At 35.8% G+C, this 18838-nt stretch overlaps 1 protein-coding gene across 6 annotated transcripts in view; it reads left to right on the forward strand.

Moving 5' to 3' along the window:
• Window positions 1-18838, forward strand: part of CFAP47 (cilia and flagella associated protein 47) — a 492283-nt gene that overhangs the window by 286429 nt on the left and 187016 nt on the right. For all 6 annotated transcript variants that reach the window (XM_041740236.1, XM_041740239.1, XM_041740237.1 and 3 more), the window contains one exon: window positions 26-200. In XM_041740236.1, coding sequence (XP_041596170.1) covers window positions 26-200 — 175 coding nt within the window. The remainder of the gene's footprint in view (window positions 1-25; window positions 201-18838) is intronic.

The following is an 18838-nucleotide window of genomic DNA, read 5'->3' on the forward strand; positions in this document are numbered from 1 at the left end:
AATTTTACTCTCTGTTTATTTGCAGACTTGTATGCTCTTTAATACCTCAAAGCTCAAGAAGCCTAAATCCATTTTATACACAGCAGAACTGAGCCTTCCAGAATATTTTGATATCCCCAAGAAAATCTACATTCCTCAGATTTCAGAAACTCAAGCTAAATTGACCCACTCTCGAGGAATTAAACCTGCAAATAAAACAGGTAATCAGTAACATGTGGACTGCAATATCTAGCTCTGTCCCAGGCTCTATGATATACTAAAATTTAAAGAGATTATCTCTACTAATAGGATATATTTGTAATGTTATTAAAGAGATAGTTCAGTGTACATAAATATCAATTATTGACTACTTTACATCATAAATAACCAACATACTGTAGCACAATAATCTAAATTATGTACTGAGTTTAAATGCTAAATTGCTGGTACTGAAATTTGCAGACCTGTTATTACTCCTTCTTAAAGAGTAGTTGTCTGATAAAGGCAGTAAGTGCTCTTTGAGAAACATTAAGTGAAATTGGTTAGAGGAGTTGTGCTGGAGTTGAGGCTCTGGCTAGCTTTAAAGTGTAGAAGGGATGTTGGTGGCAAGAGCATATCAAAGGAGACAATGTGTTATTTATGAGTAATTTATCTTTGATCTGAACTAGGGCCTTTAATGACTGAATATTTACTCTTGGTCTCCTGGTTCCCCTTTATTCTGTTATTGTAATTAGGAAAGACTAACCCAGATTTCATAGAATATTAGTACATTTACATTATCAAATATAAACAATAAAATTTAAACAATGTGACTAAATAATTTAAAGTATCCAAAATTGGGACACCTGGGTGGTTCAGCAGTTGAGCGTCTGCTTTTGGCTCAGGGCATGATCCCGGAGTCCTGGCATCGAGTCCCACATCAGGCTCCCTGCATGGAGACTGCTCCTACCTCTGCCTATATCTCTGCCTCTCTCTGTGTGTTTCTCATGAATAAATAAATAAAATCTTAAAAAAAAAAATAAAGCGCCCAAAATTAATTTGTTTTCATTGCACTCCTTTCCAAGCTGGTGGATGATAATAGGATTGTAATTTCTTTACTAGGGATGTTCCCACAATGTATCATAACTCCAATGTCATGGACTCTATATTGTTGCTAACTTAGGTTTTGTTTATATTTTCTTTTGTTCTTTTCCTGTGGCTTTGTGTTAACTATAAAATGTTTCTAAATCTGAAAAGGTGGTTACAAAAAATAAGTGTACAGGGTAATCTGTCCATTTTTACCTTCCTGGGAGATCTCAGATCCCAGATTCAAATGCTAAGTGGCCAAGCAGGTAACAAGGATTTATGAATTAGGACTGGTCTAAGGTAAGAAGGATGATGGGGCCTGAGACAAGCTGGAGAGTAGGCACCCTGTCTAAACATTCAAAATCAAAACAATAAACAGAAAAGCTTAAATCCTCCTGACCACAGTGAGGGTATATTTAACTCATCAGCTGTCAGGCTGGTGACAGCTCTTAAGTGAAATTGTTGTCTTTTTTTTTTTTTAATCTTTATTACCTCCAGCTTTTCAATGTACTATTAAATTTTTAAATGAAGATTTTATAATGATAATTTTTTAACCCCTTTGAGATAACTGGATAAAACTGTGTGTGTATAAGCCCAGCTAGGATTCCGGGTCCAAACAATTCACTTATTCAGCCATTCACTCAATACTCTTGAGCATCAAATCCTTTGGACAAGATGATGAAACTTGGCATATTAAGATGCTGTTTAATCATAAATAAGCATGAAGTTATCTATATTGAAAGGCCTTTCATTCAGATAATTTTCAAAAGTTAATATTTTTCTTTCATATCAATTGTAAACTATCCATTTTAGTGAGAAGATTATTGTGAGAATTAAGAAAAATAGAGCTGTGAATTTTAAAAGATCATGCACAAAAGTTTTAAAATATGATTTGCATATTGCGGTTCCTGTCCAACTTGATTTTCTATGCAGTTGACTTTATAGAGGAAGCCTGAAGCCCAAGTTTCTGTTTCCACTTCCTTCAGCATACATTTAAATAAATTAAGTTTACAAAAACAGAATATTCTAACTCAAGATAGTAACAGGTCAAATAAAATACATAGCCTAAACAGTGCAGTGTACATTCTGTTGTTAAGCAGTGGACTTGATTAATGAAAAAGAAAAGAACGTATGTTGTTTTTTTAAGTTTAATAAATAACATTCTATTAGAATTTGAGACAAAGAATAGTGGAGTTAAGCATTTAAGAGGCTTATCTTTGTAGGGGAAAAAGGCTTATCTTTGTGATGTAAGCCACTTTGAAGAGAACCAGCAAATTCCTAGCAATGAATATACTAATATAGAAACAAATCTTGTTTTATTAAAAAAAAATTATTTTTTTAAATAACCCCTACACCTAGTGTGGGGCTCAAACTCATACCCCAAGATCACAAGTCACATGCTCTACCAACTGAGCCAGCCGGACACTTCTAATTTTTTTTTTTTTAACGGGAGGCACGAAGAAAGAAAGAAATGACAAGTGTTTATCTGGAGAAGTCAAGATCCCAGTGTTCCTGCTAATAGCAGGAAAGGGGTAGAAGTGGATCATTTTCATAATCTCTTGAAGTTCTAATGTCATCAGAAGGAACTAGTTTTGAGGTATTGAAAAGTGGCTGTCTTCTGTTGCCTATTAGTCTTTACCTTTCTGAAATTCCTAATGAAAATTCTACATTTCTGGTTAACAATAGCTACTACTGTAATTATTTAAAATAATCTACTTAAATTCATATTTCTTTTAGCTCCATCATTTAGGAAGGTATTATTTTTCCCATCCCACCCTTTAACATTCTCATGCTTTCAACTGACGGAGATGAAGCTGTAGAGAAAGAGTGTATGCACACAAGTAGGTGCATCCATCTCTACAAATGCATCAGATGTACCTACATGACAACATTTTCCCATGGAAGAGGTATTACTTGTTCCACTTCATAGGTCTCAAAGATCCTGTGACTCCTTTGTGTTAGTGGACCAGAGTAGGTCTAATATTTGTTGAGCACCAACAATATGCAAAACGCTGTGACAGGTGGTTTTATAGTTCTTCTCATTTAGTTCTCCCAGTAGATATTCTGTCTTAGATCGCATCTAGGCATCGATCCTTCTACTTGCTTCTCCATGGACCCTTGCATGGCTCATTACAACCTTTCCAAGCAGTTTTGAGTCTTTTCAAACATCCTCTTTACACCAATTTTTCCCCATCTCCCAACGTCCACTGGACAAATGACTGTGTCATCTCTGTCATAGAGGAGAGGGGACTACATGAGCATACACTCTTCCTTACCCCCTTACCTTCAGTCTCCAAATAATAGGAATCTACTCTATCAACCTTTATCTTATCCCAGATAGCCTGCTCTTGAGTTCTGTTCTGCCATTTATCACGGCTCCGTCTCTGAGAGTAATTCCTTCACTTTTGGCTCCCCAACTTTCTCAAGCTTCAATACCTAACGATATTCATACCTTTCCCAAGACAAACATACTTCTGAGTAGCGCTATCTTCATTTGTAGTTTCTATTCTTGCATAACTAGTTTGCAACCTCTCACATCTGGGTTCTGCTTTACTGCTGTAGTAAAATGGTTAGCTGCTTTCTACTTACTAAATCCAGTGGATCATTCTCAGTCTTCATCTTCTTGGACCTCTGTTGCATTTGACCTGGATGATTAGGCATCTGGTCAGAATTCTAGACATTTGATATTAAGGCTTTATCCTTGTTCCCTGCATTGCTTCTCCAGCCCCTTGCCAAGATTTCTTCTTAGTCTTTTTGTGAGTTCTTCTGTTTACTCCATCAATATGGGAATCTTCAAGGTTATACTTGTCCTAGTGGGGCTATTATTACTTTTAATGTATCCCATTGGGGATTTTGTATGCTCCCATAGTTAAAATTACCCTTAACATCACTAACATTTATATTTATTCCTACCCTTTTTCTTCTCTTTTCAACTTATTCAGAGGCATATGATATGCCTACCTAGATACATATCTGCAAATAGATACACAAATAGAGAGATTTACCCCTCAGATTCTAAATGAATGTATTTTTATTCTCCATTGATTTGTTTCTTATCATATAATCTTCATCTTTTCATATGGTGGAACATATATCCATCCTGTCTCTTATATTAGAAATCTGGGCATACTGCTTGAAGCTTCTCTCTTTTGAACTCCTACCTACAATTCATCTTGTAGTTCTAAATTTTCTGTAATTTATTTCTTTCTCTTCTCTATTCCCACTGTTAATGATTCAGGTCTTCATCAGTACTTCACAAATGGACAAAGTAATCACATCTATTTCTTCTCAATGAAGTGCAGATTTAATGGGATAACATATGTTAAGAATTTAAGCGCTATATGATATACCTATTAATTCTATTCTAGTCTCATCACCTTTAAAGTACTTCAACTCTAGGCACTAGAACTATTAAATCTGACCGTGAAATATTACTGAAACATTTAGTGATTTCAGAGGCAGATTTACTATACTACCAAAGACACATAAATTTTATGATTCTTCACTTTTTTGACCCCCACTTCTTAGTTCCTGTACCTAGTTTTATATTTTCAATTTTATATTCTTTCTCTTGAAGAACGTCCCTAAATTTTAAATCTCAGGCCTCAGAAAACCTAGACTTTTACCTGGTTGTAGGTCTTGACTTCAAGTCTCATCTACTTGTGGTTCTGGGGATGTTGAAATTTATAACAGGAAGAGTTTTATGGACCTTAAATGAATACAGGTAAACAGGAAATCTCCACTGGGTCCAGGAACACTTATTACTTCCCCAGTATAGAGGGTCCTGTGTATTTTATGCCATCCATGAAAAATATGTGCAAGAACACTCAAAGTGCTCTAGGCTGGTTTTGCTGATCACTTACACAGAGCTCAAAACCCTCATTTCTAGGTTGTCTCTTCAGTTTCTAGTATTTCACATTGACCCAATTTCTTGTTCTCTCTCAAGGGCTCTATGGCAGACATATTAGAAATACATTTTGTAAGAACACTGTTCTGTATCTTCTCCCATTTGGTTGCAATTTTCTTAATTTTCTAACATTTACTAATAATCAGCAGCCTAATAGGTGACAAATATTCACTCAATTTTTCCATGGCAGCTATTTAATATGTAATGTGATTATAAACTATACTGAAAATTTATTATTAGTAACAAACACTATATATGGTTCTATCCATTTTATAAGAATTCTATATATTATTGTAATGGCTAAATTATCCTTCAGTATGAAAATAAGACTGCAAAATTATTGCAATAAAAAAGAATTTAAATTCCCGCTTAAAATTTATTAACTGTTTTGACAAATAAACCCTACATCTCTAAGTTATATCAAATAATCACAAATGCATTTCAAATAAAATAAAAGTAAATTTCATTTAACAGAGTACATTTAAAATGTTAGTTTTAATGATTAAACTGAGTTAAAGCGATCCACTATACTTTATTGTCCATATCACCAAATCACCTAATCTTAAAAGTGTGCTATAGTTCATTTTTCTCAAAATAGCTATAGTTAAACTTGTGGTGGTAAATTTGTTACAGGTTTGGTTTTTGGTTTTTGTTTTAGTAAAAACTCTTTAAATTTACAAACCTTTTTGAAATGGAATTTCTTTAATTCACTTAGAAATATAATTCAAATGAATTTTTCATATAGGATTGCCACAATTGTAAACCATCAAGTCCAATGACAGTGTATAAAAGAATGTTATTAAATTCCAGAAGGAAATCAGCAATCCATATACTACATTTAAATCTCATCAGATCAAAAAGAATAAAAACCAGGAAAAGAAAAGAATGTAATTCTCTATCTGTGATCTTTAAATTTATATTTAATTATAAATGTAATAGTTTCTGTTATAGTCTACCTTCCAAGACTTGTAATCATAATCATTAAAGACAATACCTGTCTTATAAATACCTGATATAAATTTTAATTTACATCAAGAGAAAAATAAAAGGGTATTTATCTGTACTCATGCTTAAAACTTTACTCTTCTACTTATGTATTTCATTTTTAATAACTTTATAAAGTATTCACATGCCATACACTTCAATTTATTTAAAGTGTACAATTCAATAGTTTTCAATACATTGCATAGATACGTGTAACCATTAGCACAGTTGATTTTAAAGCATTTATATCACCTCAAAAAGAAACTCAGAACCCTGTAGCTATCAACTTCCTATTATCCACCCCTCCCCCAAGCCTGATTGTTTAAATCATTAATTTTTCTCTCTACATAGATTTGCCTACTCTGGAGATTTCACATAAAAGAAATCATATCACATGTAGTATTTTATGACTGGCTTCTTTCACTTAGCATAGTGTTTTCATAGTTCATCCATGTTGTTTCATGTATCCATATTTCATGCCTTCTAATGGCCAAATAATATCACATTGTTTGGCTAACACATTTGGTTTATCCACTCATAATTTGATGAACATTTGGGTTACTCCTACCTTTTGCTTACCATGAATAATACTGCTATAAACATTTCTGTACAAGTTTTTAGGTGAACATATGTTTTCATTTTTCTTGGGTGTGTATATATACAGCTGTAAGTAGAACTGTTGGGTCACCTGGCAACTACGTTCAAACATTTGAGGAACTGCCAGACTGTTTTCCAAAGTCACCATACCATTTTACATTTCAACAGTAGTACGTGAGGGTTCCGGTATCACCGCAATACTTATTATCTAACTTTTTAATTTTAGTGATCCTAGTGAGTAGAAATGGTATCTTATGTGCTTTGATTTGTATTTACCTGGTGCCTCAGCATGTTGAGCTTCTTTTCATATCCTTATTGGCTATTTATATATCATTTGCATAAATGTCTATTCAGATTTTTCACTCATTGTTTAGGTTGTCTTTTTCTTACTGATTTGCAAGTGTCCAATCTATATTCTAGATACCTTATCAGATATACAATTTGCATATATTTTCTTACATTCCATGGGTTGTCTTTTCACTCTCTTGAGACTGTCCTTTGAAGCGCAGTACTTGATTTTAATGAAATCTAACTGATCTATTTTTGTTATTGATTGTATTTCTTGCTTTTGATATCATATTTCAGAATCCATTGCCAAATTTGAGGGCATGAAGATTTAATTTTATTTTCTTTTAAGAATTTTATGGCCTTAGTCCTTACATTTAGGTCTTTGACCCATTTTGAGCTAATATTTTTATATTGTTTGAGGTAAGGGTCTAACTTCATTCTTTTGAATGTGGCTGTCCCAGTGGTCTTGGAACCATTTCTTGAAAATACTGTTCTTTTGGGGTACCTGGGTGGCTCAGTCGGTTGAGCATCCAACTCTTGGTTTTGGCTCAGGTTGTGAGAGTTTGGCTCAGGTTGTGATCTCAGGGTAGTGAGATACAGTCTTGTGTCCCATCCCCCATCCAGCTCAGCACTCAGTGGGGAATCTGTTTGGAGATTCTCTCTCTCTGCCCTTCTCCACACTTGCTTGTGCTCTCTCTCTCTCTCACTCTCTCTAAAATAAATAAATAAATAAATGGGTTTTAAAAAAAGAAAATACTGTTCTTTCTGCATTAAATTATCTTGACACCTTTGTTGAAAACCAGTTGACCATAAATATGTGGTTTGTTTCTGGGTTCTCTATTTTATCCCATATATCTATATGTCTTTCCTTAGGCTAATACCATACTTTTCTGATTACTATTGCTCTGTAGTAAGTTATGAAATCAGAAAGTGTTATTCCAACTATATTGCTCTTTTTTAACCAGATTATTTGGCTATTCTGATATTCTCACTATTCTATATGGACTTTAGAATCAGCTTGTCAGTTTCTGCAAGCAAGCCAACAGGCCACCCAATAGACGTTGCATTGAATCTATAAATCAATTTGGAGAGGATAGTATCTTAAAAATATTAAGTCTTGTGATTCATGACCATGCAATATTTTTCCATTTCATTAGATATTCCTTCATTTCTTTCAGCAGTGTTTTGTAGTTTTAAGAGTATAAGTTTTGCGCTTCTTTTGTTAAATATATTCCTAAATATTTTATTCTTTTTCATGATATTATAAATGAAATTGTTTTCTTTATTTCATTTTTGGATTATTCATTGCAAATGTATAGAAATGCAATTTATTGTTGTGTATTAAAATTATATCATGTAGCTTTAATGGATTGGTTTCTAAATTCTAATATGTTTTACTGGATTCCTTAGGATTTTCCATATACAATATAATTTTATATGCATACAGAGATGGTCTTACATCTTCCCTTCTGAAATGGATTGTTTATATATTTTTTTTTACCTAATTGATCTGGTTAATACCTCCAGTGGAATGTTAGAAGTGATAAAAGGGCACATTCTTATCTTCTTCCTTAATTTGTGGAGAAATAATCCAGTCTTTAATCATTAAGTAGCATGGTAGCTATAGGTATTTTATAGGTGCCCTGTATGAGTTGAGGAAGTTCCCATCTCTTCCTAGTTTGTTGGGTGTCTTTCTCATGAAAGAGTATTGTATTTTTTCAAATTATTTTTCTGCATAATTGGGATGAACATGTAGATTTTGTTTTTTTATTCTCTTGTTATAGCATATTCATTAATTTTTGGATGTTAAACCAAACTTGCATCCCTGTGATAAATACCATTTGGTAATTGCTATGGTTTGAATGTTTTTATCCCTTCAGAATTCATATGTTGAAAACCTAATGGCCAAGGTGATTGTATATTAGAAGGTATGATCTTTGGGAGGTGATTAGATCAGGAGGACACAGCTCTCATGAGTGGGATTAGTATCCTTGTGAAAGATGCCCCAGAGAGCTAGTTCACCCTGTCTATTATGTGAGGATACAAAGAGAAATTTGAAACCCAGAAGAGGGTTCTCACCTGACTCTTCTGGCACCCCATCCTTAGACTTTCAGCCTCCAGAATTGTGATAAATGAATGTGTTGTTTATAAGACATTTTTTATAGCATCCCAAGCACCTTAAGACTGATAATAATGCTGATAATTCTTCTATATGTTGCTGAATTCTATTTGCTAGAATTTCATTGATTTTTGTTTTTATAATCATAAGAAACTTTGGTCTACAGTTCTTCTTATGATGTCTGTGTGGTAATGCTGGCCTTATAGAATGAGTTAGGAAATATTCCTTCCTTTTTTATTTTTGTAGAAGCATTTCAGAGGGATTAGTGTTGATTCTTTTTTAAGTGTTTGGTATAATTCACCAATGTAGCCATCTGGTCATGGGCTTCTCTTTTTTGGGAAATTTTTAGTTACTGATTCAATATCTTTACTTGTTATGTAGATCTATTTAGATGGTCTCTTTTTTTTGAGTCAGTTTCAGTGGTTTGTGTCACTTAAATTGTGTAATTTTTGGCATACAATTGTTTATACCATTCTCTTAAATTCCATTTTGTTTCTGTAAGGCAAAAGTAATGCCTCTACTTCCTTTTTTTAAGATTTATTTATTTATTCATGAGAAAGAGAGAGAGGCAGAGACATAGGCAGAGAGAGAAGCAGACTCCCTGCAGGGAGCCCGATATAGAACTCAATCCTCAGACCAGGATCACGCTCTGAGCCAAAGGCAGATGTTCAACCCCTGGGCCACCCAGGCGTCCCTACTTTCATTTCTGATTCTAATAATTTGAATATTTTCTTTTTTTCTAGTTTCATTTAGCTAAATGTTTGTCAATTCTGTTGATCTTTTCAAAGAACTAGCTTTAGGTTTCAGTGATTTCTCCCTGTTTTCTCTATTTCATTAATTTCTCTTTCAATCTTTATTTTTTTTCATTCTACTTTCTTTCAGTTTAGGCTGCTCTTCTTTTTCCAGTGTCTTAAAGTGAACATTTAGGTTATTAATTTCAGATCTCTTTTCTTCTTTGTTATATGAATTTATAGATATAAAATTCCTTATAGGTATTTACAGCTATAAATTACTGCTTGAGCTGAATTTATACATTTCTGTATGCTTTATCTTTATTTTCATTAATTATAAAGTATTTTCTAATTTCCCCAGATTTTTTTCTTGACCCATTGATTATTTGAGAGTGTATCAACAATAACAATAGTTGTTTTGGAAGGGAGATTTAAATATTATGAAACTCCCAATATATAAATCAGGTAAATGAGAAGCTTCTCTGTTCAAAACCAGAGAAGATGCTTCAGAACTGTCTGCTTATCCTCCTCTGACCTGTTATTTTATCCCCAGCAATGGTCCATGAAACACATTCTCATAAGCCTAGGGTTCTGATTAATATAATTTGAAAGCTGCTGATTTAGCCCAGCTTCCACATTTTATAAAATGAGGAAATTGAAACACAGAGAGGGTAAGCAATTTAACTAGAATCAAGTAGATAGTGGCATATTTCACTCTAGAACTTATTATCTTCAGCCTTTTTAAACAAAGATGCTAGATTATGGGATACTTTATTCAACAAATATTTATTGAGAGCTTAGTGTATAAATAAGCAATGTTAAGACCCCAAGACATAGCAGTAACCACAATAGAGAAGATCCTTGTCTTTTAGAATTTCATGTGGAAAATTGTTCCTAGTGTTTGCATCCTTGGGGCATATTCGCTGAGTATGACATTTTCATTATTGGTTGTCGCTCTTCTGTGGCTCATTCTTTCATTCTATCTTGTGACCTAGGGTATTACTTCTTTGGATAACTAGCTAGTTGGATATGCTGACAGTGGTTGTGGCATCAAAAAATATGACTAGCTGAATGAGAACTTAACCCAAACTTTGACTTCACTGTTTTAATAAAAAAGACCCAGCCTCTGATTTTCAGTTCCAAATGGTCTACAAGTTGTTAGCGACTAGAATGGCATATTAGGGGGCAGCCCAGGTGGCTCAGCAGTTTAGCGCCGCCTTCAGCCCAGGGCCTAATCCTGGGGACCCGGGATTGAATCCCATGTTGGGCTTCCTGCATGGAGCCTGCTTCTCCCTCTACCTGTGTCTCTGCCTCTCTCTCTCTCTCTCTCTCTCTCTCTCTCTCTCTGTGTGTCTCATGAATAAATAAATAAAGTCTTAAAAAAAAGAATGACATATTAGGTATGTATAATTGTTAGCTCTGATTATAATTTTCAGCCATTTCTACCTTAAATCAGTTGTATCTATCCACATAATATCTGATTGAAAATAATTACATGGTCCCTGTTTGATCAATTTTTATTCTAATATATCATTTTGTGTGTGTGTGAACAGAAAAAACTAAAAAAAAAAAAAAGCCAGTGGAAAAATAATGTCTGAAATAGAATTTTGTTCTTTTAAGCTTAGGGGCAATGGTAGTACTCATTTGAATGCAATGAATGCTAACTAGTGGCACATTGTATTGTAATATCACACATAGGTGTGATTAAAACATAATGAAGTATTTGAAGTCAGCTTCTTTTCAGTATTATGTCTATAATTATTTACCATTCCTATGTTTACTAAGTTTCTTTATTTTACCGTTAAAGATAGAATCTTAGAGAATTTTCTTGTCCTTTATGCTTAAAATATTTGGATCATTGTCTTTTGTGCTTTAATAAGTATCATGACAGTAGGTGTGATCACAATTCTTGTGGAAGGAAATAATCGTCTTTTCTCAGAGAGGTGCCTCCTAACCACTTCTGGGATGTGGAGGGCTGCCCCAGGTGCACCTAATTCTCTGATTTCGTGTAAATGCATAGTGGGGAATCTAACATTAGGAAACGGGGTTCTGGTGATCGAGTGAAAGAAGAAATGATGTAGTTTCAGTGGTCAGCAGGTGAGTGGGCACTTAAAAGATGAACCTATTAACACTTTATGTACAAATTTCAAGGTCTGACCATTGATATTTATATTTTATTGATTATCCTGCTTTCCTGTAACACCTTTTATCCTATTCTGGATCACTGATATGCATCACCTTTAGAGAATGTATTCATGGGCAGTAACTGAAACTTTTGAGTCTCTTCCCTAATCATGCTACTGGGTACAGGGATCAGTCCTGTTGATCAAACTATTGTTAAGTCCATATCACTACTCAGGGATTCCTCAGCTGAGTCTGAAAATTGGGTCATGTGTTCTGGCATTCTGGCCTCAGCCCAAGCCACCTCTAGGGTGGGCAAATGACTGAGCTGCTGAGAATGTTCACTACTATATCTTTCTATTTCAGGATATCTCTTCTTCAGTTCTTTTCTTTGCCTGACCTGTGGCAGTTTATAACCTGATTGGAACCTTGAGTGTCTCCCCTTTGTATAAACTCCCTTTTAGAAAGGTCATGGTTTTTAAAATTTTGTTTCTAGCCAACAACCTTGTTTTTTCTTTTTCCAGAAAAAGATATTTTATATTTATTGATTGAATGACTGAAGTATATCTAATGTACAATAATACATTATTTTCAGGTATATAAAATAGTGATTGGAGACGTCTATATGTTATGCTACATGTATGTGCTCACCACAAGTGTATTGACGTCTGTCACCATACAATGCCAGTACAATATCATTGACTATATTCCCTATGCTGTACCTTTCATCCCCATGACTATTCATCCCATAACTGGAAGCCTCTATCTTCCACTCCTCTCCACCCATTTTGCCCATCCCCCCACTCCCTCCCCTCTGGCAACTATTGCTTTGTTCTGTGTATTTATGGTTCTTTTTCTAGATTTTTTTGATTATTCATTCTTTTTTGTTTTTTAGATTCCACATATAAGTGAGATCATATAATATTTGTCTTTCTCTGACTTAAGACAGATTTTAGACTTGCAGTTAACATTGTGATTTTTGAGATGGAAACTATATAGTAATATACAACTTGTTATCAGAATATTTGGTCTGTAATTGTGTGATTCCAATCTTAATATGGAGAGAAAGAACTAGAAATGCTTACTGGGAAAGTTAGGAAAGAATTTTTACGGAGAAAAAAAATTTTTAAATAAAGAATTTTGTGGAGGATTAATTGTGTGGATTGATTTTCTGGACATAGTATATGTTTTCTCACGTATAAAAATGATTTTAAACAAATAAAAATGATTTAGTTGTATTTTATTTAATTATTTGTCCTAAAAATGGATTGTTTAATTGTAATATTTGTACCTCTTACATTCTTCATATGTTTCGTTACTTTTTAAAATCTATTTTTGTTAGAAACTTCATGAAATTTAATGAAGATTTAAGAGTTTAACTCATTCATTTGGATTTGTTTTAAAGGGATTCAAATGATGAAGAAATAATACTAAGTTCTTGTCCTCAGGAAGCTTATAGATCAGTAAAAATGACAGCAATTGGGTGCACAATAACCCTGATTCATGATTCAAACTGATAAGTGCTTGTCTCTATAGCTTTCTGGTCATTGAAGTGTTTATTCACCTGGTTACAGAAATTGTTTCAGGGCTTCAGTTGTCCACAGTTGATTCAGGGACAGTCAGACTTGGGAACTTGCCTGGAATTTTAGAAAAGGGATTCTCCTCTGCAGCCTCCGCAGGTCAGCTAAGCTGGTAGGCTGAAAGTCTGGAGTAAGTGGGTGGAGCCTCCAAGAATGAGGTCAGTAGAGAAAAAAGGATGAAGTATTATGATTTTAGGTGTATTTCTGGATGCTGTCATTGTAAAGGTGGTCATTCCTGGTGTACCTGCCAGTTTGCAGGTCAACAAATTACCTCTGTGGTTCCTACTAGTTTTAGTTGGGTTTCTGACACAAATGGAAGTAACTTGAGAATTGCAGTATCCAAAGCCTGTGCTCTTTACACGTTGCTGTTAGTTGCCAACCCTGGTTATCCATCAGTGACACCTGGATGCCTTTTACAAAAAACAGTTTCCAGGCCCAACTCTAGATCTATTGAATCACTCCTAGGTTGGAAGATGTCTAGGAACCTGTATTTTATTTTATCTTATCTTATTATTTTATTTTATTTTATTTTATAGATTTTATTATTTGAGAGAGAGAGAGAGAGAGAAGAGGGAGAAAGAGAGAGCACGAGCAGAGGAGAGGGGCAGAGGGAGAAGCAGACTCACCCCTGAGCAGAGAGCCCTATGTGAGACTCGATTCCAGGATCCTGGGATCATGACCTGAACCAAAGGCAGACACTTAACCAACTGAGCCACGCAGGTACTCTAGGAACCTGTATTTTAAAAGTTTCCAGAGTCATTGGGTGGCTGAGTAGGTCAAGTGTCCAACTCCTGATCTTACCTAAGGACTTGATCTCAGGGTCTTGAGTTCAAGCCTTGTGATGGGCTCCACACTGGGTATGGAGCCTACTTTAAAAAAAAGAAAAAAATATATATATATATATAGGAAGTGGGGCACCTGGGTGGTATAGTCAGTTGAGCATTGGACTCTTGGTTTCAGCTCAGGTTATGATCGTAGGGTTGTGAGATTGAGCCCCACCTCAGGATCCATGCTCAGTGTGGAGTCTGCTTAAGATTCTCTCTCCCTCAGGCAGCCCCAGTGGTGCAGTGGTTTAGCCCCACCTGCAGCCCAAGGTGTGGTCCCAGAGACCCGGGATCGAGTCCCACATCGGGCTCCCTGCGTGGAGCCTGCTTCTCCATCTGCCTATGTCTCTGCCTTTCTCTCTCTCTCTCTCTCTCTCTCTCTCTCTCTCTCTCTGTCACTCATGAATAAATAAATAAAATCTTAAAAAAAAAAAAGATTCTCTCTCCCTCTGTCCCTCTTCTCCTCTCTCTAAAATAAATGAATGAATGTTTTAAAAAAATAAGTTTCCTTCCAAATCACTGTCTTAGTTAATCCATGTATTAGAGTTGGGGACCATTGCTGTGCAGTGGAGTGCCTCCATGTTACATCTCCATTTTACAAATGCAGAAAATCAGGCCCAGAAAATTAAAATCCCTTTAGGAGGTTATGTGAGAGGTCACATCCAGTCTCCTGAGTAAGCACCCAAGTCTAAGTCTTTGTCTATTGCCTTTTCCATTATGCAATACTGCATTAAAAAATCATATTGGGATCCCTGGGTGGCGCAGCGGTTTGGCGCCTGCCTTTGGCCCAGGGCGCGATCCTGGAGACCCGGGATCGAATCCCACATCGGGCTCCCGGTGCATGGAGCCTGCTTCTCCCTCTGCCTGTGTCTCTGCCTCTCTCTCTGTGTGTGTGTGTGACTATCATAAATAAAACTTTAAAAAAAAAAAAAAAAAAAAAAAAAAAAAAAAAAAATCATATGGCTCTTTATTCTTAGGTTAGTGATTATCTTAGTTTGAGTCCCCTGGACAGTGAAGCCTGATGCAAGAACTAAATACTGATGCTTTACTTGGGAGATGCAAACTCAGGGCAATGAGAGTGAGAAGAGAAACAAGGAAGGGAAGAATGGGATGCAAAACAATGAATGATGCTTGAGCTGCTATCTCAATGTCCACGATTTACCTCCATGAATAGATACAACAGATTGCTGAGCAGGTGTCACTTTGAAAACCTACGTGAAAAGTGCTCCCAAGCAATCATTGCGAGAGAGGATGGAAAGGAAATTTGTCCCCATATTTACCTCCTGTCTCCTGTACCTGTACCTAAAAACTGCCAGACTTTACTCCATGGGAGTTAATGGTCATAGGCTTTGAAGTAGCCTCCCCTGGCCCCCACAGAATGCCAGGTTCTATGCCCTACCGGGGAAGAGGAGCCAGAAATTCTGAACATGGGGCCGATCTACCTGTCCATCAAGCAGCAACCAAGTGGTTGGCTCCACTAGTTCTGAAGGAATTTGCAGGTCATCCTCAGGCAGAAGAGCATAGAGGTGGGACAAGTAGCTGAGGTTGCTGGAGGTGGCAGGACCCAGGGAATCTCAGGAAGCAAAGTTGTCTCACTGTTGATATTTTAAAGAATCATCACACTGTCAGCAGCTTTCATAGGCAATATCCAATGTCCTTCCCTTTCCCCTACCATCGCTGCTCACATACTTCATCCCAGGTCCTGAGCCAACTGTCATCTGGGACCTGGGGTCTACGCACCCATCTGTGCTGTCCGCGAGTCTCTCGTCATGCCTGAAGTCTCATGAGTACTACTGGAATACTAACCTGGCAGCCCTGGTACCTTCTTTGTTTGCTCCTATCCTTGCGATGCATCTTCCTTTATCCCTTGTATTTCAGTATCCAGGTATAAGTTTCTAGTCTATTTCTTAAAATCCAAGCTAGTTGTTTTTACACTCCCTCCCCAAGAGCTGATAGACTCTTCCTGCCATCCACTCTTGTCCTGGACAGTCCAAGCTTCCCTCAAAGAAGAATCTGGCCTCTGAACTTGGGATCCTGGGTCTTTCTTGAGTGTACAACTGGTCTCTGACTTCCATTGGACCTAGTTTTTCTTATCTCTGGTCCACATACTTTATACTTTCACTTCTATTTTTGAAAATCCCAGCCACAGATGTTTGACTAATCTGCCTTTCTCGGCTGGCTGGCCTCCCAAACTTGTCCTCCTCCCAGAGGCAGACCTTCCAGCTTTGTTCAGTTGTTAATCTATGTCTTGTCCCAACATGTCAGGGTTCTAGCAGCCTCAGGTCTCTCTCCTTTGCTCCACACATTAATGAAACAAGATTGTGTCCCATATTATCAAAGAAAACATACTGTAAGTCAAAGCATTTGCTATAACCAAATCAACATAATTGTAATATCCAAGACTGTGTATATATTATTTATTCTTAGTTTTATTATAAGATACCTTGAGTTTGGTCAATGTCTCCCACTTTGCCTTTTATTGTTTTATACCTATGGACATAGAACCTGCAAGCAAAAACAAATGTGAACTTTACACAGCATCTTAATCTTTCTATTAGATCTTCAATAGTGAACATATGCTATGCAATAATACATTTAGGAAGACATTTAATCAAAAATTGCATAAGCTTTTTCCCCTAGTTTAAGTCCTAGAAAATGTGTTGTTTATTGGCTTGCTAACAGCTTAAACTAATTTGCACTCTTAGTAAATGAATCTACGAGAACTTAAAAATCAAATCTGTTTAAAACAGATTTCATTTTTAACACATGACAATTAGAGAAAGTTTATGGTATTCAGAATTGAAAATGCAAAAGGCAGTTAATTTGCTGTCAGTAATCCCTTGCTTCCTTCCTCATGGAGGGGTTAATTAGAAATTTTATTTCAGTTCTTTTCTTTTGGAAATTTTGTCTTAAAAAATTATGTAGAAAGAAAAGACAACTTCCTAGTTAAAATATTGGCAAGCTGCAACTCCATAATAAGCTCTCTTCTAATTTTCCATTAAATGATCCATGAATACACACAGAAACTCAAAAATTCGGTAGCAATGGAAAGGGAAGATAACAGCCACCCATTTACATAAGTCCTATGAGGAATTCCCAGTAATTACTGAGCTGATGTGGCCTGATTGAAAAACACGTTTAATAGCCTCCCCAGCTCATGCCTAATTAAAAGAAAATTTAGGTATAAAAAGGAAACAGTCTAGTCCCATGATCTGTCTTTTCCTCAGAAATTTATTATCTGCACCTACTAGAAAACCAGGAAGCTGCCTCCTCGTTGCATCCCTCCTGGCACGTAGTAGGTGTTTTAAAACTTTTTTCTAATGAGTGAATGAATCTATGTGAAATACTTTCAAAGGAAGCCCTCTATTGACACTTCTTTTTCTGCATCCCTCTTGAAAATCCAACCCACCTGGACTTAAAATGACTGTAATGGTAGGGAAAAATATGGGGGAACATCATTTATCTAGGATGTATAGAATCTAGCATGTAGATCTGGTGGTAGCGTGATGCGAAGAGTCCAAGCGATTTGTGGTGCATGTTACTGGTGACATTAGAGTTTATCCACTAATAGGAAGATAATGCAATTTTCTAAAATGTCAGTCTTCCCTAGATTATTTGCAAACTGCCAATGGATGTAAGAAAATATCCTCCCTACATCTAATGGATGCTTGTTTGCTACAGGAAATTGGCCCATAGGAATGCATTGAGCTACCTCCACAAGCAGATCTAAGAAATCACTGTAGAATGAGAGGAGGCTGAGACCCTGTACAAGTGACCACCTAGAAAAAATACCCCTTTCCTTTTTATAAGAGCAAACGAGAAAAGGCAGAAATGATATCTTTTAGTGCTAGAAGATAAAAGAGTGACACCTAAATTCCCACTTAGTTGGGTTATAGTCAAACAACAGAAGGGCAAAGACAGGAGAAATTCTGAAAAGCAACAAGACAAAGACATGATTTTCAAAGGAACAAAAATTATACCAAAGGTAGAATCCCCAATAGTAAGAATAGAAGCCAGAAGACAGTGGAATTATAGTGCGGAAGCAAATTGTCAGCCTAGAATTCTAAATCCCAGTAAACTATCACTCAAGAGTAAGGAAGAAATAAAAATATTTTCAATCCAACAATGAGATTGAGACAATTTAAAACTCACAGATACTTGCTTAAAGAATACATGGAGGACCTACTTAGGAATGAGGGAAATTGAATTCAGAAAAAAGAATTAGGATCCAGTAACAGTGGTTATTAAAATCATCAATAAATGTGTGTAAATCTCAATGAGCATTGACTATGGAAATACTAATGAATAATTCAGATGCTCTAAAAGCAAAGTGAACTCAATTATTACATAACTTTATCAGGGGGATGGGTATTGCCATGGACGTGTAAGGTTCTTGTATTTGGGGGGAAGAGGTTTGAAGTATTTTAATACATTTTTTATAAAGTGTAAATGTTGTAAACTTGGGACAAGCAAAAAATATAGAAATAGAATATATAATTTATTTTTTTAAGATTTATTTATTTATTTGAGGATGGAAGATGTAGAGGGAGACAAAGTCATTTTCTGAAGCAGACTCCACGCTGAACACAGAGTCTGACTAGGGTCTCCATCCCACGCTCCGGAGAGACAATGAGGTCTCGACC

This window comes from Vulpes lagopus, chromosome X (assembly GCF_018345385.1).
Source record: "Vulpes lagopus strain Blue_001 chromosome X, ASM1834538v1, whole genome shotgun sequence".
Classification (NCBI taxonomy): Eukaryota; Metazoa; Chordata; class Mammalia; order Carnivora; family Canidae; genus Vulpes; species Vulpes lagopus.